This window comes from Cryptotermes secundus, unplaced genomic scaffold (genome assembly GCF_002891405.2).
Source record: "Cryptotermes secundus unplaced genomic scaffold, Csec_1.0 scaffold708, whole genome shotgun sequence".
Lineage (NCBI taxonomy): Eukaryota > Metazoa > Arthropoda > Insecta > Blattodea > Kalotermitidae > Cryptotermes > Cryptotermes secundus.
The window spans coordinates 741,990-766,531 of record NW_019726238.1 but is presented as its reverse complement, the minus strand read 5'-3'; the positions used below and the strand labels follow the sequence as shown (position 1 = coordinate 766,531).

The window sequence follows — 24,542 nt, the reverse complement described above, 5'->3', positions numbered from 1 at the left end:
CAGAGACATTTTCATGTATCATAAAATATGAATGATAAATGAAGATAAATTCATTTTCCTTCATAATGCCAGAAACTTTACTTGGTTTTGCACATACAGTCAAGTATATTTGTTGGGTAAGGAAACAATTTAATTTTTTTACTCTCTTCACCCATTGGTATGTACAAAAGTTGAACCAGTCACTTTGCAGCCTTCTACAATTATTTATTATTTGGAATATACAAAGAAAGGATGGTGTATGGCGCCATGAGTTTTATTCTTTGGAAAAAAAAAAAACTTAAAGCAAAGGTATAAAAGGCAATGCTATCCATGTAGCAGGCCATGAAGGCCCATGGGGTTGAGATGTCGAGGCTCCCATATTTTCTCTAGACAGTTGGCTCACAGATGGCAGTAAGATTATCAGCCTTACCCGTCAGCCACCCTTTACCCCCCAGGAAGATTTCTGTTACTCATTTCTGTTAGAGGCTGTGTCGACCCCAGGGCCATGGTATGGCTGGAAGGATTAGGTAGACTGAAAAATATCTACCTCATCAGAACCCAAACCCATGACCTTCTGGCTTGGAGCATAGTGCCTCAACCAACTACTCTAGTACCAAGGTTTAAATGGCCAGTAACTCTCACTGGCCCAGAGTTGAATGCCAGGATCAGTAGTAGAAGTACATGATTTTACCAGTCATTGATATCTTCTGTAAGTGAAGGTATAAAATCATGAAACAAAAAACATTATGTAAGAAATCTCTGCTCTGTAATTTCACACGATTCCTATGTTATTAAACCATAAATTACATTGTGTAGCAATCCTGAAATACATTATACACGCATGGTCATAGATTTACGTCAAAAGTAAACTAAACTAATACCTAAATTTGCAGATTTTCATTCAAATTATATCTAAAAGTTTGTAATGATGGTACATTAGTATTATGTTTTTGGATATTATCCATCATCTTGTCTCTATCTAAAAACGCCCTGTTTATTTTTCAAAACACAACGTTTCAGAGACTGGATTCTGCCTTTTACCTGAAGACAGAAACAAAATCCACTCTCCAAAACGTTGTGTTTTGAAAAATAAACAGGACAATTTTTAGATAAAGACAAGACAATGGATAATATTAAAAGCATAATATTTGTACCATATTTTCATTCACTTACAAGAATAATGTTTTGCGCATTGTGTAGAAATATCTTTTGAAATGGATGGCTTTCCAGATGCATATGTTAGCCAGAAATCTTTACTGATACCTTCAGAACACCCCTGCAAGGTCATTTTATTTTCAACAAAGGCTTATCTCATTGCAGGTAGGCAAGAAAGTTTGAATATATGAAATTATATTGTTCAGTTTTTGAAAAACAGGGTCCTAAGGGTTTTTAACGTGTTCACAAGAGCCTGTTGCTATCCATTTCGTGAGCCAGATTAATACAATCCATATTAACCGATCCTTTTTCTCTTAGATCCATTTTATATTATTCTCTCACGTACGTTTATGTCTTCCTACTGGTCTATTTCCTTCTGGCCTCCACAAAAACTTTGCATAAATTTCCGTTTGGCTCCATGTGTGCTACATGCCCTGCCCAACTCATCCTTGACGTTGTCATTCTGATTAATCTATAGCTTACTCTAATGTAACTGTTCTATTAAAACGCAAACAATTTCATTATAACAATGAAAATATACGTACAACCTTCTATATCGACAAATTTCCTCTTGACAAACTTAAAATATCCAATGCAGAGTGCTGCAATGCCGACGGTGCAACTAGATGGCGTAAAGCGTTTGTAGTTAGGCCACTAGATAGCAGTTCGGTATGGTATTCACACTCTCAGGAAAGAGGAGGGGGTTTCTCACCAATCCATCGCACTTCACACGCTTCACACCTACACACTGCTGCACACATACCAGAACGGACAAGAAAAGTTTAGGAAGTTTGTCAAAGGAGGAAGGGGAAGTTATGGGTTGATCCCTGACATGGAGGTTGGGAGGGGTAATGAAATATCAGCCGTTAAGTGATCGAAGGATTGATAGGGCAATCATTGACGTAACACGTGATGTTAGAGCCAGAGTGCATTTAGATGTGTTGAGATGCAGGAATTTGTGTGTGCTGAGATGAGTTTCCACTTGATTGAACATTCACAGAGTGGATCGAAAACAGGTTTCTCATGACCTGTCTATTTACATGTGTCTAGATTCATTCAGGGCTTTATAAAGATGTGGAGTCCCACTCACGTTCAGGTGACAGGTATGTATAATTGGCTAACGTAATTAGTGTACGTGGAAACGACATCGAATATTATTTTAACATCCAAATGCATGTAACAGAAAGGACTGAATTATTTGTGGGTTATGCGGGCATTTAATTTCGCATTTTCTTACAAACGTCATATTACGGTTTAGCATATTTTGCCGTCTTAAGGAAAATAGGCCTGTAGACTGCGTGTGTTCATTTTATCTTTTGAACCAGTTGACCGATTTTCCCGAAATTTGGAATGCGCGTTATGGTGTTTGAGGAAAAATTTCCTGCGCCCAGAAGTAACAATAATATGGCTGACGCAGGAACTTTTGAGGTAAAAGCGGAGCGAGCACCACGGTTCTAAGGTAATTTCTTTCGCAAATTGTAAAAACTGCAAAATGATAGCAGTGAGAAAATTTCATTTAGCTTTCAGGTGTGATAACTTGGAACTAAGAATATGGAATTCTGTATGGAGTTGGCCTATAAACATTCCCACAAATTGTGTATGAAATAACAATATTGAGTATGAGTCAATAATTATAAACATAGTGACCATAATGACAGTGTAAAACTTTGATTTTATATGTGACAAATTTAATTTTAAAGGGAAAGGGGGCACGTGGTAGCGTAGTGGTTAAGGCACTATGCTACAAGTTGGAAGGTCGCGGGTTCAAATAGCGATGAGGTCACTGGACTTTTTTTAATTGACCTAATCCTTCTGGCCACACTATGGCCCTGGGGTTCACTCAGCCTGTAACAGAAATGAGTACCAGGAATTAAATAAATAATTTTCCTGGGAAGTAAAGCACTATGGGCATGTTACAGGGATAGCTTTACTTTACTTTTTTACCTCCTTCTGGAATGTGAAACCATGTTGTCCAGTAGAAGTTCACTAGTATATCAGAAGCATATACTGCCACTGTCTTCAGGATTTAAGAGTAAGCCGGGCAAGATGCAAGGAAGCAGTAAGGTTGCTTGATTGATATGACCCTGAAGATGGAGGCTGTAACAACAGCAATGCTCTGTAATATAATTTTAATTGTGTGCTATAAAAGAATTCTGACTTGGATAACATTTTGTCCTGTGATATCTGTTCATGTACTCATCATGATGCTCTTTGAACTGAATTGCATTCTCTTCTTTGTGTAATGTGATAAGCTATTGATGACTACAAGTGTGTTCAGAATGAAAATAGGCTGTAAGAGTTCAGTGTGGAACTCATTGTCCTCCTTACTTCACATTTTAAAGGTTGAAAACATTAAATAATGACCTAAGAGTTGCACTGAATTTGGATACTCCCTTTTCTGGAATTTTCAACTTTTTGGGGTACTGACCAGTAAAGCCTTACAAGCATATTGAGGTTCAGATTATAATTCTGCTTGAAAATTCTTTGTAAATTGTGATAAATGGATAAAAAACAAGCACTTGTACACACACAAATGCACACATACACACACATGTGCAAATCTCTTGTGTATGCATTTAAGAATATGCAAAAATTTTCTGAATGCTGGAGTAGGACCCAAAATGAAAATCAAAATACCTTGTGCCAGAAGTTTGCTAGTTTTTATTAATGACAGGATAGTTGAAACATCTGCATATAAGTAAATCATGTCTGTTTTTAAATATTAATTCCTTTATAATATTTCTATAATACTTATGGTTAATGTGTGCTGTTTACATTATGTGGTGCGTTGTGCTGCATGGCTCATTTAAGGTTGCTAGCTTACTGTCCCCCATTCTGGGGCAGTAAGCTATAAACCTTAAATGAAATAGCTTACTGTAGTAATTATTTTTGGTTCTTGCTGGTGAAACATTATTGGCTCTAAGAGCTGGTAATGGATTTAATTTAGTATGTCAGATTTGAGGTTTTCACGGCGGTGACTATGAAGAAAGCAGTCTTCTGGGATGTGGCACCGTGTAGATGTGGTGTTAACCGACGTTTCGGATGGAGGAGGATGGAGGTGATACATTCCTCCGAAACGTCGGTTAACACCACATCTACACGGTGCCACATCCCAGAAGACTGCTTTCTTCGATTTAATTTAGTGTTTACAAAATGACAAAATTGCAAAACTGGCTGTCAGGTGCTCTTATTAGAAGTTGAGCAGTGCAATGCTTTAAAACAGTACATGTACACAACACTTTTCCACTACTTCTTATGTAATAGTATATTTCTTGATGATTATGAGGTATTTTGTTTTTCAGTTCAGAGGGCCAGAGGCTTGCTGACAAAGGGAAAGCATGGTGAGCTTTATGTTCATAACGAATAACTATTTAATGAATAAGTGTATGCCGTATATGTCAGACTCCTGTGTGTAATTTGGCTATAGCTGTAGCAGTTGGTCTAATCTGCACATGAAAGTATTCAGAAGGAGAAGTGATGTCACATGAGTTGATACCATAGCTTTGAAAGAGGGACAGGAACAGAGAAAGGAAGAAAGATTAGGAGGAACTCCAATGCAGATCTAATCTTTGTTATGCATCAAGTGTCATTATTCATAGTTTAAACAGGGAAAGGGTTCAGAAAGTAAATGAATCAGATTAATTTAAGAAGGAAGTACGGTGTTAGTTGCTGATGACAGGAATGTTGTTTACACTGAAGTGTTGATACACTGTTACCTCTCAGTGACTGGTGTCATGTTAAATTTTAATAGTGCTGTAGTGTCAGTAGTTTTATTGTGGGGTGGGACTGAGTCCCTTGTACTGCGGCCACTTCTGGCCTATTGTACCTGCCCCAGATGATAGGTGAGGGTGGTTGTGGAGCAATTGCTGGAATGAAGATTGGCAGGAGAAACCGAAGTACTCGGAGAAAACCTGCCCCAGCGCCACTTTGTCCACCACAAATCCCACTTGACCAGACCCGGGATCGAACCTGGGCCACCGTGGTGGGAAGCCAGCAACTAACAGGTAAGAAGTCACTCTTCTTGAATGACAGTTTTCATAGTCAGCATCTGACAGAATGTAAGCCGCAGAAGTGAACTGATTGGCAAGATGCGTCAGTATTTAGTTTAGTGTTTATGTTTCTTGTGTTGGTAGGTAATGTGACTAAAAAGTAGTGCCTTTTTTAAATCACTTTGATACATTTATTACTATTAGAAAGTGAAATAAATTTAATGAAGCACATTAAAATTCCATACATGTGAGGGGAATTATTTTGTTAATGTTTTTTTCTTTTTGATATTTTGTGAAGCTTTTGGAAGTCTAGGGATGCTGGAAGGAAGTTGAAAGTTTTTGCTCTCATAAGTTTGCAATTTTAATACAGATTGTTGGGAAAACAATATTTTGTAATAGGCTGTCATTTATTCTTTGATTAACTACATGANTTGTTGCACTTAAGACGGTATTTATCCATATATATTGTGTGAGTGTAACAGGATGCTGAAATAAAAAATTNTTGGTTGGTTGGTTGGTTGGTTGATTAGTGAAGTAATTCCATTGCATTTGATGGAACCCGAAGGTTCTTTACCATGTTCACAAGACAGTCCCGTTCTGAGCCAAATGAATTCTGTGTCTTTAAATGATGTTTTAATATTATCTTCTCATCTGTGCCAAGATCTTCCAAGTCAACTCTTTCCTTCAGGTTTTCTAACCAAAACTTTATATGCATTTTATTTCTCCCCCATATTCAACATGCCTGTCCACCTCATCATCCTAATAATGCTGTATGATTGATTCTTGGGCTTCGAGGCTCCGTAGATTGTGTGGCATTGATAGGATGGTTGGAAAGGGTAAAGAAGGCAGTAGTCGTGATCTGTTTTAAGGTATTCTCCTAGCATATATTGGAGGGGGAGAGGAAAACATAAGAAACCTCAGTCAGAATAGCTAACCTCAGGCCCAGAATTTGAACTGATGACCTCCCAAATTAAAGCTGGGATGCTATCCATGAAACTGAATCTTCCTTGCAGTATCTTGTGAAGTGATTTGATTATAATTTTAGTATTGTTTTTTAATTAACTTTTGTCATGATGTCTTCTTGTGAAGATGGAGTCAGTATCCAGTGTTTTGCATACTTTCTCTGTCTCCTTCATCAGGGGTTTATGTGATGAGTGATATGTCTGCACATTGTATTTATACCTACAGAGCATGTTCTCGACTGTCATGGACACTTGATAATGGGGAGAGAGAGAGTTTGCGAAATGTTAGATACTAACTTCATCTTTGCAAGGCTCATTGCCAGAGTATAGTTCATTGCCTGTTGTCTCTGTAAAGGCCTCAAATCATCTATAATTTTTTGTTGTTGTGTATAGGAACAAATGATGCATTTGTAACTATAGCTTTGGCAAAGGAGAAATATCAAACTTCAGTGAAAGAAAAAGCACTGCAGGATGTGGAATGGCATGAAGAATGTGAGCTGTGAGTAACAGTAATAAAGTTTCATGTTTTTATTTAAGCACCCAGTTGCTTAGGCCTGTGTGTTAAGAAGTTAAATTTATCGTTGGTTTTATTGTAGATACATGTTCGAAATTCCTGTAAAACAGTAGCATATTTAACACATTCATTGCCTTAGGAATGTAGATGTTCTGAAACCATTTGTGCAAGATGAAGCAAATAATTTCATTTTTATACCACACTATTCGTATTAAGTGTATTTTTGTTATTTTTCCACAGTGTGTTATCCGTATGTTTCTTTGTACTTCGTTGTGGTGCAAATAATGGTCAGTTGTTACATTTCTGATGGTTGCATAATGAAACATCATGAATATGTATGCTTCTGTACGTTGATTCACTTTTATTCAGTAAATTTATGTTAACATCCATGTATTTATCATCCGTCAATATTGCAACACTTGTTTATTCACTACTTAGTTTTAATTTTAGTGTAACATTATACACTTTGACGCTACATGTTTCAGCCCCAAACGGCCATCTTCAGGTGTCTTGAAATGTTACAAATATTTTACTAAATTATGTTAAAACTACTACACTGTCTCAGTCCGTGTTAAAATCACACGCTGTAGTCCTCTTTTCAAGGCAAAACCAGATAAAATCCTTTAAAGTTTCTATTATACCCCCGTTATTTTGGTGCATTTTATTTCACAACACTAGTAAAGACATCACATGCTGTGGAGGAACCAGGGGCATATGGCAGTCATATCTGAAAAGTAGGCTACGAACGTGAGGGGCAAGCTGCTGAAACGAAAACACCCTGGACAGACACACATTCATGAACAATTCTGAGGCGTCTGTTTGACAGATTGGTATATTTTACAGTGACGTGGTCATTCAAAATATTGGCCCTGATGATGGAGGTGGTCTCTGAAATGTTGGATTTAAACTCAACATTGACCCAGTTCATCACCTGAGAAGGCTTTAGTACATTTATTCACCTTCAAAGCTTTCAAGGCTTCCATATGTTTATTCCCTTTTTATGTAGCATTTTCAAGTGTTGATCGTCAGACACTGTCGTGAACTTGAAAAGTATATGTAAATAACATGTGATATAGTGTGCGCTGTGTGTATCTCAGCTAGAGAATGTAATCAGTTGGATGTGATTAAGTTGGTTGGTCTAGATATCAATGCAGAGAAAACTAAGTAAGTTTTCGCACATTCCCAACAGAATTCAGGACAAGATCACATAATGAAGACAGCTAATAATTCTTTAAAAAATGTTACAGAATTCTCTGTTGTGGAATGGCAGTAAGAAATCAAAATTAGAATGATGGATAACTTAATAGCAAATTAATTTTTTGCACTTCTTTGCTGCCATTCAGTTTAGAATTTTGAATCTTCCCATCTACTGTTTAAGAACCTAAAAATTATATAAAACTGAAAGTTTAATTTCTGTCTTATATGGGGCAAAACTTAAATTTTTGTCTTGAGGATGGGCTGTAGATTGGTAGCATTGTGGTCTTCAGAGTTGTGAGACCATGTGTTCTTAAGTTCTGCATGGTGTTTTCAAGGTAATGTACTTCATCCCCCTCAGAGAGTTGTATGGGTTGCTGTTAGTTTGATACTCGATTGTTAAAGTGTATCTTTTCTTGAATTTCAGGCAAATTCCAAAACAGGGTAATGTTGCTGAAATTATACTTACAGTTCTGCATCGTAATTTTATTGGAGTCGATGAATTTTTGGGAGTTGTCAATATTCCCTTAGCTGATTTTGATGTGTATGAAAGACCTAGAAACAGGTAAATATTTTTTTTCTATAGTATTGCTGCAATTATTTGAATCTTTATAAAATATTTTATTGTGTAAAAGAGATGTTTTATACTTTCACCTCATAGCACAGCCAGTGTTATACATAAATATGAAATAGTACAGGGTGACTCAAAATTCTATGGCTGAATTTTAGGAGATGAATGAATGAATGAATGTATAGGGGTAAGCCTTCTCGGCCCTTGCACCGCAACCTACAGTGGCCTATTGTGTTTAATTTTAGGAGATAGTTGGAGAGATAATTGGAGCAGAAATGTAAATTCTTCAATTCATCATCCTTGTTGGACTTTGATAGTGTGCCACTTTTTATGATAAATAAATGATTGGTGAATACATTCAGTTATTTATGCTTAGGGCCTTTATTTTAATTACAGTGGATGAAAATAAAAGATTAGCTCTTCTGAAATTGAATTTCACATTACGTTTAAGACAAATTTCTGATCAAGTAGTGAGGGCTTGCACAAAAATCCACCATAATTCTTCACAAGAACCGCTCGAAGTTAATCCTCCACCTTACACTTATGCTTCACACCGACATCAAATGAAGTCCCTGACGTGGATGGGTTGTCTAGTCATTGTTTCACAACTTTTTTTCACCTGTGCCACATTCTAATTTGTCAAGGACACATGATGGCACACCACAAAGTAACTTAAAATTCAAATCATAATTTGCAGCTGATTCAGAAGATAGATCAGTGAGTATGAGAAATTATACACCTGAAATTCAAGTTCGTTTTATCTCTATATAGTGAGAGATTTGTTTCAGGTGGTATGAATTAAAAAGTAAACCGGGGAAGGAAAAAAACAAATCACGGGGTGAACTGGAGGTGCGTGTTTCCTTCCTTGTGAAAGCTGGCAGTCTGACGGACCTTAGCAAGAAACACCGGTCATCTCTGGGGCAGCTGTCACAGATGGCACAGTCTGTGGGTATGTACCCATTAGATTTATCTGTAGCTCTTACATAATTATTGACTTTGTTAGTATATTTATCTTTTTCCTGGAATACAGTTTTGTAGTTTCTGATTTTTTTAAATAGTTCAACGATTTCAAATTAATATTGTTATTGTAGGAGGGAGAGTGATTCATGTATTTGTTTTTTTTTTTTTTTTGAGATTAATTTTTTAATTTACTGATGAACACATAGGAAGACCTTGAATGAATGAATGTATGAAGGGCAGGCCTCCTCGGCCCTTGCACTGCGACCTACATTGGTCTATTGTGCTAGGAAGACCTTACTGCACCAAGGAAAGCAAGAAAGATATACACCAGACTGAAATACAGAGAAATTGACAAAGGTGTTGTGTACAAATGTGAATAGTGTGTCTATGAATATTCTATATTGGAAACATAGATCTAATTGCATTCTTTGATGGCATAAAATTGTTTTTGATTATAATGCAGTGGCAACAGAATATTCTTTTCTTATTCTTCTTAGTCTCTGTAAATCCTGCAGTTTCGAAATCGCTGCCTCAGAACTCCTAATGTGTTTTTAAGGTAAATGTTAAAGTTTGGTGTTATGGTGTTGCTATATTCATGAGGGCTGGTATATCATGTAAGGAAGAGGGCAGGCAGGCAAATACTGTGACTCTTGTCTACTTGCTTTCTGTCACCAGTGCAACTATGGGTCCCCAAGAGAATAAGGCAGAAAATCTACAATGACCTAACAAGTTTCATATGTTACAATCTGAGATTTTGTAAATTCAGTATTTTTATTTTGTTAAGTTGATTGTCAGTAATGTTCCAAGGAAATTGTTTTACTTGTCCAAATTCATATTTTCATGAATTAATTTCCATACTAATGGAGTGATACACCGTATGTGTATTTATGGAACAGAGTGTAAAGCTGAACTATCAAATAAGGAGAACATTTATCCTATCTTTGGTAATTGTTATTTTTGTTATTACGGTTTGTGTTGTCTTTGTCTTGTCCTTGTTTCGTGTTTGTCTTATCTTTTGTTGTTATTCCATGTTGGTCACTTTAATAGGTAAAGCAAGTGTCACGTACAAACAACTGGCTGCCTGTCATTTCTCATGCCCTCGAACTCGCCCCCTTCTCTGAAATTTTCCTTCTGCGCCTTCAAGGTTACTCTTGGCCTTGTTCGAAGTTACGTGACACATGCTTTACAATTGTACCCACCCATTACATTGTCTCAGGTCTGTCTTTTTTAATATATTTTGTGTATAGCTGGCTTTCTGAGTGGAAGTGTAATATCATTGAGAGAGCGTGATTAACAGTCCAGTAAATAAAGCATTTGAAGATACTGTTACTTCTGTAAGTGCTTCTTGTTTCTATACCTGGTATCTGATTCTCAGAGTTTTGTGTTGCAGTATCTTATTGAATGTAAAGAAGGAAAACAATATGGCTGACTTCACATGATTAAATTTGGTAATTCTGCAACTGGCGGTTGTTTGCATCATCTTGCAGTATTAATGTACATACATAATGATTCAGGTCACATATCTCTGTAACTTTACATTCGATATCACATTTTATTGTATTTTCAGAATATATATGTAGGTTATCCTGAAAGTAAGTTCCGATGGGCTATTGAAAAAGAAACGAATTTATTTCCAAATTGTTTATATTGCCATTTGTTGTACATACCGTACACTACTTTTCAACATAGTTTCTACCATTGTTGAGGCACTTCTCATAGCGGGGCACCAGTTTTTGTATCGCTGTGATGCAGACCACACCTTAACAGCTTCTTTGACCTTGTTAGCATCATGGAACCACTGGCCACCAAGGAAAGTTTTCAGATGCAGGAACACATGAAAATCACTTGGCGCTAAGTCTGGGCTGTAAGGGGTGTGATTGAATTGTCCCGGACAAATATTGTGATGAGCTCTTGCATTGCAGTGGCAGTGTGTGGGTGGGCATTGTCATGAAGCATTGCAAGACCCCTACTAAGTATGCCATGTCACTTGATCTGGATCGCACAACGCAGTTAAGATCTTAAGTGGGTTGCAGTAGACACCTGCAGTGAATGTTCAGCCTTGAGGCAAGAATTCCACAAACAGAACACTTTTTCTGCCCCAAAACACTAGGCACATGATCTTGCAAGTTGAAATGGTCTGTTTGAATTTTTTCTTTGTTGGCGATGATGTGTGCCTCCATTCCATGGACTGCTGCTTCGATTAAGGGATTATGTGCAACACCCATGTCTCGTCCCCTGTGACTGTGCGGCTGAAGAAGTCGTCGCCTTGTTCACTGTATTGTGTCAGAAAGTTCAACACACTGGCCTGCTATTTCATTTTGTGTTCATCTATAAGCATCTTCGGCACCCAGCGTGAACACAATTTCATGAAGAAATGACTGAAATTTGTGTAAAATGCAAGGAAAGTGACGAAATTGGAATCGTCTGTTATCTTGAATCTTTTCTTCCACTGCACGCACCATATCCTCATTAACCACAGATGGTCAGCTGCTCTGCAGATCATCATGCACATTTCCGCATCATTAATTAAAGTTTCTCACCCATCTCCTTACCATTGAATCACTCATGCCATTTTCTCCATATGCCTCACAAAGTTGACGATGAATGTCAGCTTGTTTCACGTTTCTTGCATTCAAGAAAAGGATTACAGTCCGCATTTCACATGCGTCAGGCTTCTCAATTTTCTTCAACATTGTAAACACACAGGACGATTTATAAATGCGGTTCGATTATCCGCAGATGGCATCCGTGCCTCCTGAAAGGACCAATAAACCCTGCATGCATGCGTGCCATAGTGACCGCAGTGCTGCAGTGGCAATATTTGCAAACGGAACTTATTTTGTGGATACACCTCTTATCATAAAAGTGAATAATTAGAGAAATAAGTAATTGTTCCCATGTATTCATCCATGAAATTAATTAGTTATAATATTGCAGGTGGAAGTCTGCTAAGTCTTGGCACTATAGAGAAAAGAAAAGGAATAAAGAAGCTGGCAGAGTCACTGGGTTAGTACTGTTGAAAACAGATGTTTAGTGTTACAAGAATTGGTGATAATTTACCCTGTTTTTGTGTTTGTTTCGTTGTTGTAATGTGTTTGTCATATATGTTAATTGTAAATGCTATATGTATGTATGTCATATTGACTGTATATTTCTTCTGAAAAAGTGAGAAAAAGTAAGAAAAACGATGTGGACATTGCTGCAAACCACGGATTTCGAACATCATACCCAATGTCTTCCCAAATACCGGGGGATGCTGATCCTGGGGTGATAAGTGAGGGTGACAGTGAAGATGACTTTACAGTGAGTATGAGCGGTTTGCTTATTCAGGTAGGAATATCTAAAATGAAGTAAGAAATAGAAGTCTCATCAAAGACAAATTTCCAAAGCATATAGGTAACTTCATACACATAGAGTACAATTCGTATTGAGAATCTGATTTTTACTCAGCTTGTCAAGACATTCTGTCTTCTTGGAAATCCAGGGGTTCCTCTCTGTGTTCACAAGCGCCAACCACTGGTTCCTGTTCTGAGTCGTATGAATTGAGTTTGTGGGAACCAATGGGCGGCACTGTAACAGCAACATGCCTTCGGCATGAAAGTCCCAGTCATGGCTAGGAAACATTCACTGTTATGCAATGGCTCAGTAATTAGGTATCCAGAAAACAGATCAGCACATCACAGTAACAGAACTATAGAAACCAATGAGCTGTCAGCGGTCAGTCCTGAGCTACTTAACATGGACCAATCAAGAAGACATAATATATAAATATATAGAAACAGAGAAATTTCCATCATCCATAGCGCTACTATGCAAGGCCCAACAGACTGAAGCTCATTCGTATGTCCATTACAGCAACAGTAAATATTTGTGTAGAAGTTTAATACGTTGTTGTCTCACCAAACATCAACAGTCCCACAAGTTGATACCCTCACAGCGTATTCATTTAAGATCCATTTTAATATTTAAAGTTATGCTCTAATAGTACCTCTGTCCTCCATAATAGTATTAGATGAGTACAAATTATGAAACTTCTTGTTATATAGTTGTGTCCTTTGCACCCAAAATAAATGCGTAACACAACTGTTATTTCTTCAAATGTCAGAAGACTGTTGCAAGGTTGAGGTCCTGAAAGAACTTGAAACAAACCAAATATTATCAGTATTATGTCTGGTACACATCAGATTGTTACTAAATTAAACTTAACATGTTGTGTGCCACAGCTGCAAAAAAAAATTGCCTTACTGCCCCAGAGATCACTGGTGGCCAGACGCTGTGTACTCATATGTGGCTGCATTCCAGTGACATGTGACCAACAGCTGAACACGTGTTGTACGTTTATGTGTCCCCTATGGACTGTACACATCTTCTGATATTTCATATTTGAGCAAAAATGAATAAACACCATAAAAGTTATGTCCTCCTTTCACGGGTGTTTTCTTCAACCTGCAGGAGGTTCAGCAACCCTTTGACAATTTCTTCTCTGAATTTTGTAATTAAAGTACCTTTTTTCCTTTTTCTTTTGTATGAAGGAAGTGTGCATTGACCACTGCTGTGCCTATGACTACTTCACTACTATTTTCCTCTACACTTTGACTGACTATTGAAGTCTTGTTGAATAACCAGACCCCTGATCTGGGCAACCAACTAAAGATTTGCTGGAATTATAGTCAACAGCAGCTTGTAGTCTGATTACTGTTCAGCTGTGCCTGGTGACTGGGACTGTTTCAGTTGAATGGCAAGTGCTGAGGAGTGTGACATCTCTTTTGTCATAATTCCTCTTCTGTTTTCCATTGATACTAGTTCACACTTTTCCAATTTTTCATTGGTAGCCTTTACTGTTTGTGTGTAGTATGCCAAGATGATGTGTATCACAATCATGAAGTTTGTTGGCAAGTTCCACGCTTGTGTAATAGATGTCAGCCATGACCGTTGTCCTTTGACAGTCCGAAAGGTCCAGTACCATATTTACAGAAACAGATGATACAAATCTGCCTTCCTGCCAGCATATATGCTCAGATTCCATGTGTATCCATGTCAGTGTAAAGTTTGAATACCTTAATGCCATATTTGTCTACTTTAGAGGAATGTGGTGTTTTATCAGTAATTGTCCTGAGGAGAGAATTATTCCAGGGCTGAGCATTCCATGAAATTTTGATATGTACATGTGCAGTAGTGGCTGAATTTTTGTACAACCTGTCAGTTGATGATTAGTCTTCATTATTGGAAGAGTGCCACATTCATAACAGAAGTTCAAACCGGTTTTTACTCGTAACATTTGAAGCCATTTAGCTTTTAAGGCGCGTCCACATTACTCATGCTTATGCTCGTGGTTGCCAGGCTTGTGATCGTCAAGAGGCATGTCTGGCTTTTACTTGTGCTCATAAATCTTCATCCACACTACTTCAGTTGCTCGCCAGGCTTCGGTGCGTGAGGATCCATATATTTACTCGTAGTGTGTATAGGCTGTAGTCGTATTTTAATTTATTGGCTGTAGTTTTTAAATTAAAAATTTGCTTGTCTCGTGACTTGTCGTATCGTCCATGTTACTCGCGAGGATAGCGAGTCACACGAGCACAAGTAATGTGGACACACCTTTATACAAGAAGCTCTTGCTCCAGTAATCTGCAGTAGAAGGGAACTGCACCAAGCCCTTACATGCAAGGAGTCCTACGTATTTTATTATCTCATTTGTTGTAGTTGCTTGCCATGAACTTAGTTCAGATGTGTTGTCTGACCCATCTAGACACTTCTGAGTGGCATAGATGTTGGTTTGATCTACCATTTTATTTATTTTAGAATCATATATAATAACAGAATAGAAGTTATACGATGTTCCATCAGCTAATAGAGCTGGGGCTGGTTACCATTGGGCATAGCCCAAACATCCATCAAGGCGATTTCAGTTGGCTGTTGTGCTTCATTATTTACATCTTGTAATGACTGAGCTGCCCTCTTTGGTACACGTGATGTACTTGGTTTCCTGCTTGCTGTAGAATGTGCACGTTTATTTCTTCTTTTATCCTCTGGAGACCAATCATTTGAACACTGGTGCCATTTTAGTCACATTCATCTTTACTTCGCTAGTGAGGCATGGGGATAGTGGCCATGAAGTGGCGCATGCGAGTCCATGGGAGTTCTTTCTGAAGTATGGTACTAATGCAAGCTGGATGGAATGGTTTCAGCTGGATGACCTGTCACACAAGAGTTCAGGTAGTTCACTCAATGCCAGTCAGCCTCCTGTTACCCCTGTAATTGGGTCCCTGGAGAACCTGGCAGGAGGTGAATTTCTGCGGCGTACCTCGACATTACAGATCCCCCGTAGTTCTGGTGGATCAACGCAAGCAAGGCCCTCAGATGAATGGGAGCAGAAACTGTATGGGAAGCAAGGAAAGGGTGAGGCTCAGTTAAACTTGTTAGAATTGTGTGCAGTTCATTGGTCTCATGGGACATGAATTATTTAATGCTGTGTATTGGGCGAAACTGAAGAAAATGAAGTATTACACAGTAATTTTGTTCTCATAATATTTGTTGTTCATTGCATAAGTGTTACACTTCTGTACAGAAATTATGTAAATGGTTACTTTGATTAGGATTATGTTCATCAGGAATGCGATGTTTAATTTGAAGCTAGGAGCCTTCTGCCTTCTTCATCCGGGCAGCAGATCGATGCAGCAGGTACCTCCAGAACAATACCTGTTTACTTTATTACATGTATCACATTCCAGAAAGGGTACACAGTAGAGTAGTTGGTTGAGGAACAATCCTACACGTTGGAAGGTAGTGGGTTCAAGTCCTGATTAGGTGGATTTTTTCAGTTCTCCTAATCCTTCAAGCGACACTGTGGCCCTAGGGTTGACTCAGCCTCTAACAGAAATGAGTACCAGGAATCTTCCTGGGGAGTAAAGGTCGGCCAGTGCGTAAGGCTGACAACCTTACCGCCATCTGTGTGCCGATTGTGTAGAAAATGTGGGAGCCTCATCTCTCATAACCCTATGGGCCTCTGCGGCCTGTTACAGGGATAGTTTTACCTTTTTTTATCACATCACAGAAGACTATACCCCTATTATTTATTGCTTTGATAATCTGGAATCTTATAAATGTTTATTCTTTGTCTGAGCTTAATACTAAGAAACGTATTTGCTGCTTTATGATCTTGTATATGGGTCTTGAAGAGGAGGTAGACAAAAAGATAGTATTCTGCTTAACAAAAAACTTCATAACTGTTGAGGTGTGGTGAGAGTCAAGATGGCATTTCTCTGACATCTCGCTAGCACACAGTTGGACAAAGAGCAAGTTATAGTGGCAAGTGACCACTTTAATTATGCTCACATATCTTAACTTTCGTGGGAATCCATATTTCTGCACCCAAGCTTGTCTGCATCACGCAGATGTTTCATCACGTTTGCATGATAATAGTACATACTTTTCAACCATGCCAAACCATTTGTTCATGAAGAATTTGAAATTTGGACTGTTTTTGTAGCCCTAGTTTTTGTACGGTATCCATTAGTTTTGGATGTTGTGAATAGATGTGCATTTCCCTTGCATACAGATGCACTTTCCATCGGTACGGAGATCCCAAAACGACGTTCGTGGGAGAGCTCTAAGACTGTTTTGAGCAGTCAGCCAGAAGAAGATGAGGCTGATGAAAATATTAAAGCTAATAAATTTTCCATATCTGGGCAATCTGACTCTTGTTTGGATCATCCAACACCAGCTGCGGGTGTACCGCAGGTGGCAGCTCATAGAGGACAGGAGAAAGTAAAAGAAGGATCAAGATTAGTCAGAAAACTGAAACAGTTTCGAAAAGGTAAACATTTTGTTCTGGTATATACAGTATGTATACACCTTGTGCATGGTGTTCAGTTGGAAATGTGTGGATTGTGATAGTGCGTGGATAGATTACAGTGTGACCGTAGAAGAAACAATGCAGTGCTTTCCCGTGCATTGAATGCTCACTCTCTGACTGCTTTTACTGATCACTGTACAAAGTTCAAACACACTTAACATATTTTATGAACAGAACTGTTAGGCTTATTTTGGACTCTATCCATTGCCTGGTATATAGAAGACAATACCAAAACGTTTCGGGAACTGGATCTGTCTCCATCCTCAGGTGAATGGGGCAAGATAGACCTACTCAGTTGGGCCTGTTAGAAAGAGCTAATCTCAATCACTGGACCAGTGATCCAGTCTCCGAAACATGGTTTTTGTCTTCTATACACCAGACGATGAATACAGTCCAAAATAATCATAATAGTTCTGTACAGCATACACCATCGTCAGAATCCTTTCAAGTGTATATTTTATGAAATCTATTAGAATTGACTGCTTTTGCCTTCAAGTGTTTAACACAGGACATAAACAAGTTTTGTGACACATTTTTAGTTCTGAAGCTAATAATTTGACATATTTATACAGCACACCACATTAATACTTTTACACCATATAATAGTGCTTAATGACCAGGGATCTTCTTCACTTCATATTCATTAGATACACTCAAGCCTCAAATATTTGAGCTTGAATTGAGAAAAAAAAATCTGTTTTCATTCAGATGTCAATTTTTCGTTCTTGAACTTCAAGAAATTTCTGCTTTTGCTTTACACATTAGGGTCTAGTGTCAGAAGGGATCAATATATTTTCTGATAAATGCAATTGGTGGAATGAAGATTGGCAGGGGAAACCGAATGAGTCGGAGAAAACCTGCCCCAGCGTCACTTTGTCCACCACAAATCCCACTTGACCAGATCCAGGATCGAACCCGGGCCATCGCGGTGGGAAGCCAGTGACTAACCACTTGAACTATGGCGCGGCCTATCTTCCTGTAATGACTTTTTAATCAGTTAGTTAATCAGCATTAACTCAACATGCATATCATGCCAGTGATTCAGTATGAAGACATTCTTTTCTTTTTTTCTTGTTATTATCATGAGTAATATCAGATTAGCATATGTCATAAAAAGGAACTTCATGGTTTATACTGCTCAGCTGTTAAAAGTCTAGGAAGCTACACTGAGAAAGCATGTAATGCATGCAGAATTTTCATGGGGAGAACTAGCTTAGGAACATCTCCAATGGCAGTCTTTGGTGTTTGTGGTGTTGAGCCATTATGAGCTGTTTCTGGAATGTCAGTTAATTAGGAATGATAATCAATGTTGGTTTTAGTGAATTCATCTGTAATTAGTTTCAAGGTCTGCCAGGCTTTATCATTTTGAGCTGTGAGTGTACAGACATGTCCTTGATTATATTATTGAAAATTTTACTTTAAATGAAGTCAAGAAAGAGAGGAAATGATGAAAATTAGAGAGTTGGGAGTAAAAGATGCAAAATATGATAGATACAATCATGGAGGTAGAAATAGTGTTCATGCAAGACTAGAAACCATACATGAATTATGAAATGATAGGAAGAGAGCTGAGGAAGAAAAATGTTTACTATTGAATAATGCATACCATGATGATATACAGTAACCCTTTCCTTGCCAGTGAATTCATATGTGCACTGGGGGCAGACCCTGGTAGGTCTGCCGATGGTTAGATGCTAGTTTTCTGTGTTGAATTCATAAATGCATGCTAAAAGATGTTTCTGCAGTGTAGAATAGTTGATTCTCAACACTTTGCTTTTCATAATGATGTCTCTTGTAAATTTTAGATTATTATGAAACAAGTAGATTTTAAAGGGTTCTGACGACGGTGAATAATGCTCAGAACTGCTGACAAAGCCTGGTCCCAGGTATTTGTATGGCTCTAGTTATATTGGCATGGCTTGTCCTGCCAGAGTAGGTGTCTCCCCCCTCACCTGAGGATGGAAACAGATCCAGTTTGCAAAATGTGTTCTATAGTTTTTAGATTACTGGATGATGTACAAAGCCCAGAACCCAGTAATTCTGTGTATTAAAAAGCAGCTTTGCAATGATAACAAGGATTTTATTTGTGTACAGAGAGCAAGATACCAGACAGTAAGAGTGCAGTGACTCAGAGGTTTGTCATTGGAGGTGAAGATAATAGCATTGCCTCAGCAGCCAATAGACTTTCACCAGAAATGGTCCAGAAGTTTGATGGAAAATCAAAAGAGGTAAACATGACCTACATTGGGACAACTGTTATGTTCCGTGAGTCTTTTATTTCTCGTTCGAGTTGACGGCCGTCTGTAGTGTACTTGTATCACACTTATTGTGAATCTAAGATAGGACTAGTTATTGTGCCTCAAATTCTTGTGATTTTACACCATAATTTCAAGGAAATTGCAAGAAACATAAACTGCTTCATCTGTGGGTGCTCTTGAGATAAATCTGAACCCAGAGATGGGCTTATGTGTCTCTTGAGTTTTTCATGGTTCTTCTCAGCCCTTCCAGGCAAAAGCTGGAATAATACCTCAAATTAGGCCATGAGCACTTCTTTCCAAATTCTTTGCAGCTCCATGATTCAGTAACCATCCTGTCATTGGGTAAATCATAAAAGAAATATCCATCATCATAGTATAAATTTATATATTTCTACTGGAGACCTTCATGTGCAAACTTAAAGCTCAGATATATTATATTGATATATGAATGTATTGTTGTATTGAGTATTTAAATTTTGATGATGACGTCTGTCTGATTATTTATGTATATTTATATGTTATATTGTATTAGTGACTTGTTCTATATCTGAGGCAGATGCCTCTATGGATTTTTTGGAACTATAAATAAATGACAATGACATCAACTTTATACCAGGTCTTCACAAACTGAGTAAATTATCCAACTGTGAATGCAGTACACAGAGCATGTGTATTCTGTGACCTGTAGCAGCTTGTTCCATGGGCACGTGTGCCTGATGTTGCCTCAGTGACAGATGAATTGGAGTGATGACGTGTTATTTACAGCTTTCCTGGTTAATGTTCTGGATTTAGCAGAATATAAACATCAGTTAATTGTTGAATTCCTCACAAAGGAAGACAAAATTTTCAGAAAGAGATATTTTTGTATGTTGACTGCTTATGGTAAATCTTTATTGTTTTATCGCCAAATAAAATTCTGAAGCAAACAACAGAAAGAGGAAATTATGTCAGTCAGAAATCATGGAAGTCTGGATGCTGTTGAATCAAGAAGCAGTGTCGATGCCAGCACATTGAAATGCTATTCGCGAGGACAATCAGAGATGCCACAGGCATGTGCCTCCAGAAAAGAAGAAATTGTGATATGCCTGTAGGTTACTCCCGACAAGTAGCTTCAAGGATGGAGCAGTGTGACATAATTGAACAGTTTAACTGGAGAAGTTGTCCGTTGCTAGGTAATATCTTTATAAACAAGCAAGCCATCACGAGGCTATGGCTCACTCACACATCACAGAACAACACAGGAGCTGTTGGAGCCAGTGTTTTCTTTGTGGTCTGACATGAGGGTATATAACGACCAACAGAACAAGACAGTCAGCTGAGAGTCAACAGTGCAGGATTGGTTGTGGGATGGTAGAGAGCTGGCAGCGACATTAGTGGAAGACATTGTTGGGATTTTCTACCAAGCAATGACTAGTGAAGATTATAAAAGACTAAGACAGTCTGTGCTATAGTGATTTGTTAAGTGTGTAGATTAGTGGTAGTGTTATAATTATTTGTAGTTATAAATTATGCGTGTTTAGTAAATCCAGTTGCCAATCCAAACTCCATGTCTGGTTACTAACTGTGACAATACATTGTTTATATTGCACTTTGTCTGGTACCTCCCCCCCCCCCAAAGTCACTAAATAAGCATTTGAAGAGTCCTATAGATTATAATGCATTGTAGTCTGTTGAAAGTCAAGTGATATTTCAGAAGAACATGTTGCCTCCATCCTCAGAGTTGAAAACAAACTGAAGAAGAAGTCAGCAGTCATCATGTAGTGGGTGGGTTATTCTGCAAGTCGGGTGGAGGTGAAATGTTCCTTTGAAGTGTTGTTTGACTTTCAGTGGGCTACACATCTCTATATCCAAGAAGATGGCCACTGCTGTGAGAACTTCACATCATGCAAATCAGGATTTCACTGTACTTCCTTTGTTTTGTGTTTCCAAAGGACTTAATTCGGATTATATGCAGTCTTCAAGTTTCAATGGAAAATCAGACCAAGAAGCTGAAAGATCTGGAGGACTATTTGGACAATCTTCTGCTTCGGGTTATGGAGACTACACCCCGCATCCTTCAGAATCCTTATGTGAGCTGCAAGACACAGGCCAAGTTGAGGTAAGACTGAGACAAGAAGTGGCCATCAGTGTATTTGCTTTCTCATGTGGATGCAGTTAATTGGCAGTAACCTACAGTGGTCTGTTGTGTTTTAACCGGTACTTATGGTGCTGAGCCCTTCTTCAGGAGAAGCCAAATCTGCAGCTACTCAAGAATTTCCCAGCATTTTATGGAACCCGAAGGTTCATTACCGTGTTCACAAGAGCCCTCCACTGATCACAGTCCTGAGCCATACCAATCCCATCCTATCTCTAAGATTCGTTTTAATATTGTCCACACACCTATGCCTTGGTCTTCCCAGTGGTCTCTTTCCTTCTGGCTTTCCCACCAATATCCTATATGCATTCCTCTTCTCCCCCATTCGTGCTACATGCCCTGCCCATCTCATCCCCCTTGACTTGATCATTCTAATTATAGTTGGAGAAGAGTACAAGTTATGAAGCTCCTTATTATGCAGTTTTCTCCAACCTCCTGTCACTTAATTTCTCTTCGGCCCAAATATTCTCCTCAACACCCTGTTCTCAAACACCATCAGTCTATGTTCCTTCCTTAATGTCAGAGACCGAGTTTCACACCCATACAGAACCACAGGAACCAGTATACTTAAAAAATTGTTCAAATTAAAGTTTGTTATGGTGAAACAAGGTAAATATGCAAGTAATCTTGGAGCCGTACAGACATGTCTCACCATATTACTCACACAGACTTTTATAATGAAGCACCTGCCCTAAGGTAAGCTTGTCATCCAAATGAGAACTCATACAAAATTCCAAATGAAAACAGAAACAAATGAGCACAATGTGACCTTACATTCTGTTGTGGTGTACATCTTGTGTAAGGTATTATGGTTTTCTCTTTTAATTTTTATTAATATTTTTATAGCATAATAGGGTTTCCAAAGATTATAGATTAGACTGATGTGTTCCTGATGATTTTATATTTTATTTCAGGAAATATAATTTATAATTTCAGTATTTATGTTATTTTTAGTCATGCAGGAATTTGAATCTGAATTTTATATATATATATGGGAAACAGCAATAAAATTTTTCTTTACAAGTACTGTCAAGGAACATAACTGCTTATACGAGATGAGACTGTCTGTCCTTGCATCACTTTGTGAGTATACTTACAGTGAGACTGTCTGTTCTTGCATCACTTTGTGAGTATACTTACAGTGAGACTGTCTGTCCTTGCATCACTTTGTGAGTATACTTACAGGTTGTCTTTTGTTGTAGCCACTTGTGACTGCTCTCATTTTGGTGAGTATGTGGAAAAGCCAAGTTCTTACGGCTGTCAACCTGATATTTGCATGTTCTTCCTCAAGATATAAATGTATTTTTTAAAGATTAATGGAATTTTTCACTATTTTCCAATAATTCTGTAGGGTTTCACTGTGGAGAAACCCAGTGCTCAATTCATCAATGTTGTTCAATCTCTGTTTTGTTAAAAATGAAGTGAAATGTGCTCCATTGTGATTGAAGTCAGATTATTGTTAATGTGAGATGTATTTAATGATTTTATTGATCAAATTGTTAAACTTAAAAGTACTGCTGAAACAGAATGTTTTGTATGAATTTAACCTGTTTTACACTGTGAATTATATGTGCTGAATAATTATTTTGTAGAGACTTTGTGTTTCTTATTAGCATTAACATATACTGAGTGTTTTCAACATTAAGTGACAAGAAGTAGACTTCACTGTTATTACATTGTGACTCATGATTCTGGTCCAGTTTATGACACTTGACCTGATGATATACGGAAGGTACTACATGGGTTTTACCAACTTCTGTGATAGTGGAATTCCAAAGAGTAGGCTTGTTAACTTGAAATTTTTGCTACTGCTTTGGTTTCACTCAGAAATACATAATTTGATTAACTGTAGTGCCATTAGTTTTAGCTGTTTATGTAGTCTATTTCTGTTCTTTTTTGTTTTAGACTGATAATTTTATCATTCTGTAGTCTTCACTTAAAAAATAAATTAGATGGGGCTAATATGATAAATTACATTAACTCAGAATTGCAAGAGTTGGGGAGTACCTGTACTAAACAAGAGCATACCCTTTACCGCATACACGTGGTCTGTTCACAAAGTTTCGGAACTATTTTTTATAACTTTTTTGGACATGCCTGCAGTGGAATGATCCTTATCGCCTTCAGAGTACTCCCCTCCTGCATTGATGCACCTCTCCCAATGCCATTGCCACTTCTGGAAACCATCCTGGTACACCTTTCTCAGGAGCACACGTAGCTCTGTCTGTAAATTTTCCATCATCTCTTTAATAATCTGAAATTGTTGTTTAAAAGTGGATTTCTGTTTGGGAAATGAGAAGAAGTCTGCTGCAGCCAGGCCAGGTGAGCAGGGCGGCTGAGGAAGCACAGTTGTGTTCGTGTTGACCAAAAAGCGATGAATCAGTAGCGATACATGAGCTGGCGCATTATCATGATGGAGCAACCAGGAGTTGTTTCTTCAAAACTGAGATCTTTTTCTCCTAACATTTTCTCTTAGATGTTCCAGCACTTTGAGATAATACCAGAAATTCACTGTTTACCCCTGATGAAGAATTCGTGATTCACAACACCCTTGATGACTCCACGTTTGACCTGATCCACAGTGACTTTTTTAGTCGTGGAAAATTGTTTCAAACCCACTATGAAGACTGAATTTTCTGTTTCAACATAGTATCCATAAACCCATGTTTCATCGCCAGTTATTCTCAGAAAGTTTTCATCCTCACTATCGCGATCCAAAAGTTCCTGATAGATGGCAGTGTGACCGTCTCTTTGATCCTGTCTCAGAAGTTGTGGGACAAACTTATTTCTAGTTTTGTCATAAGAATGTCATGACATGATCCTGTCAATATCAATATATTGCACTCTTCTGCTATTTCCTGCACTGTCAGAAAACAATTAGAATGCACAATTTCACAAACTTATACAACACAAGCATCATCACATGATGCTGAGGGCTGTCCCAAATGCCCTTCATCGTATGTTGACTGCTAAA

General features: G+C 38.0%; 1 protein-coding gene and 1 long non-coding RNA gene across 2 annotated transcripts; both read left to right on the top strand.

The window, feature by feature from the left end:
- The first annotated feature begins 2,206 nt into the window (after positions 1 to 2,206).
- On the top strand, positions 2,207 to 17,228 carry LOC111864100 (rab11 family-interacting protein 1). The gene is made up of 10 exons (XM_023851124.1): positions 2,207 to 2,237; positions 4,437 to 4,475; positions 6,479 to 6,584; positions 8,221 to 8,358; positions 9,153 to 9,313; positions 12,262 to 12,330; positions 12,491 to 12,627; positions 15,510 to 15,720; positions 16,880 to 17,137; positions 17,194 to 17,228. The coding sequence occupies exons 1-10, from the start codon at positions 2,207 to 2,209 to the stop codon at positions 17,226 to 17,228; spliced, it is 1,185 nt and encodes a 394-aa protein (XP_023706892.1).
- A 2,132-nt stretch (positions 17,229 to 19,360) lies between these two features.
- Positions 19,361 to 23,152, top strand: LOC111864092. The gene is made up of 3 exons (XR_002842732.1): positions 19,361 to 19,404; positions 21,366 to 21,532; positions 22,771 to 23,152. It is a non-coding gene; the product is annotated as an uncharacterized LOC111864092 (long non-coding RNA).
- The last annotated feature ends 1,390 nt before the right edge of the window (positions 23,153 to 24,542 follow it).

Coding starts and splice junctions, on each gene's coding strand:
- LOC111864100 (XM_023851124.1), top strand. CDS start 2,207: ATGTGGAGTCCCACTCACGTTCAGGTGACAG. Junction 2,238..4,436: donor CACTCACGTTCAGGTGACAG/GTATGTATAATT, acceptor TTTGTTTTTCAG/TTCAGAGGGCCAGAGGCTTG. Junction 9,314..12,261: donor ACAGATGGCACAGTCTGTGG/GTATGTACCCAT, acceptor ATAATATTGCAG/GTGGAAGTCTGCTAAGTCTT.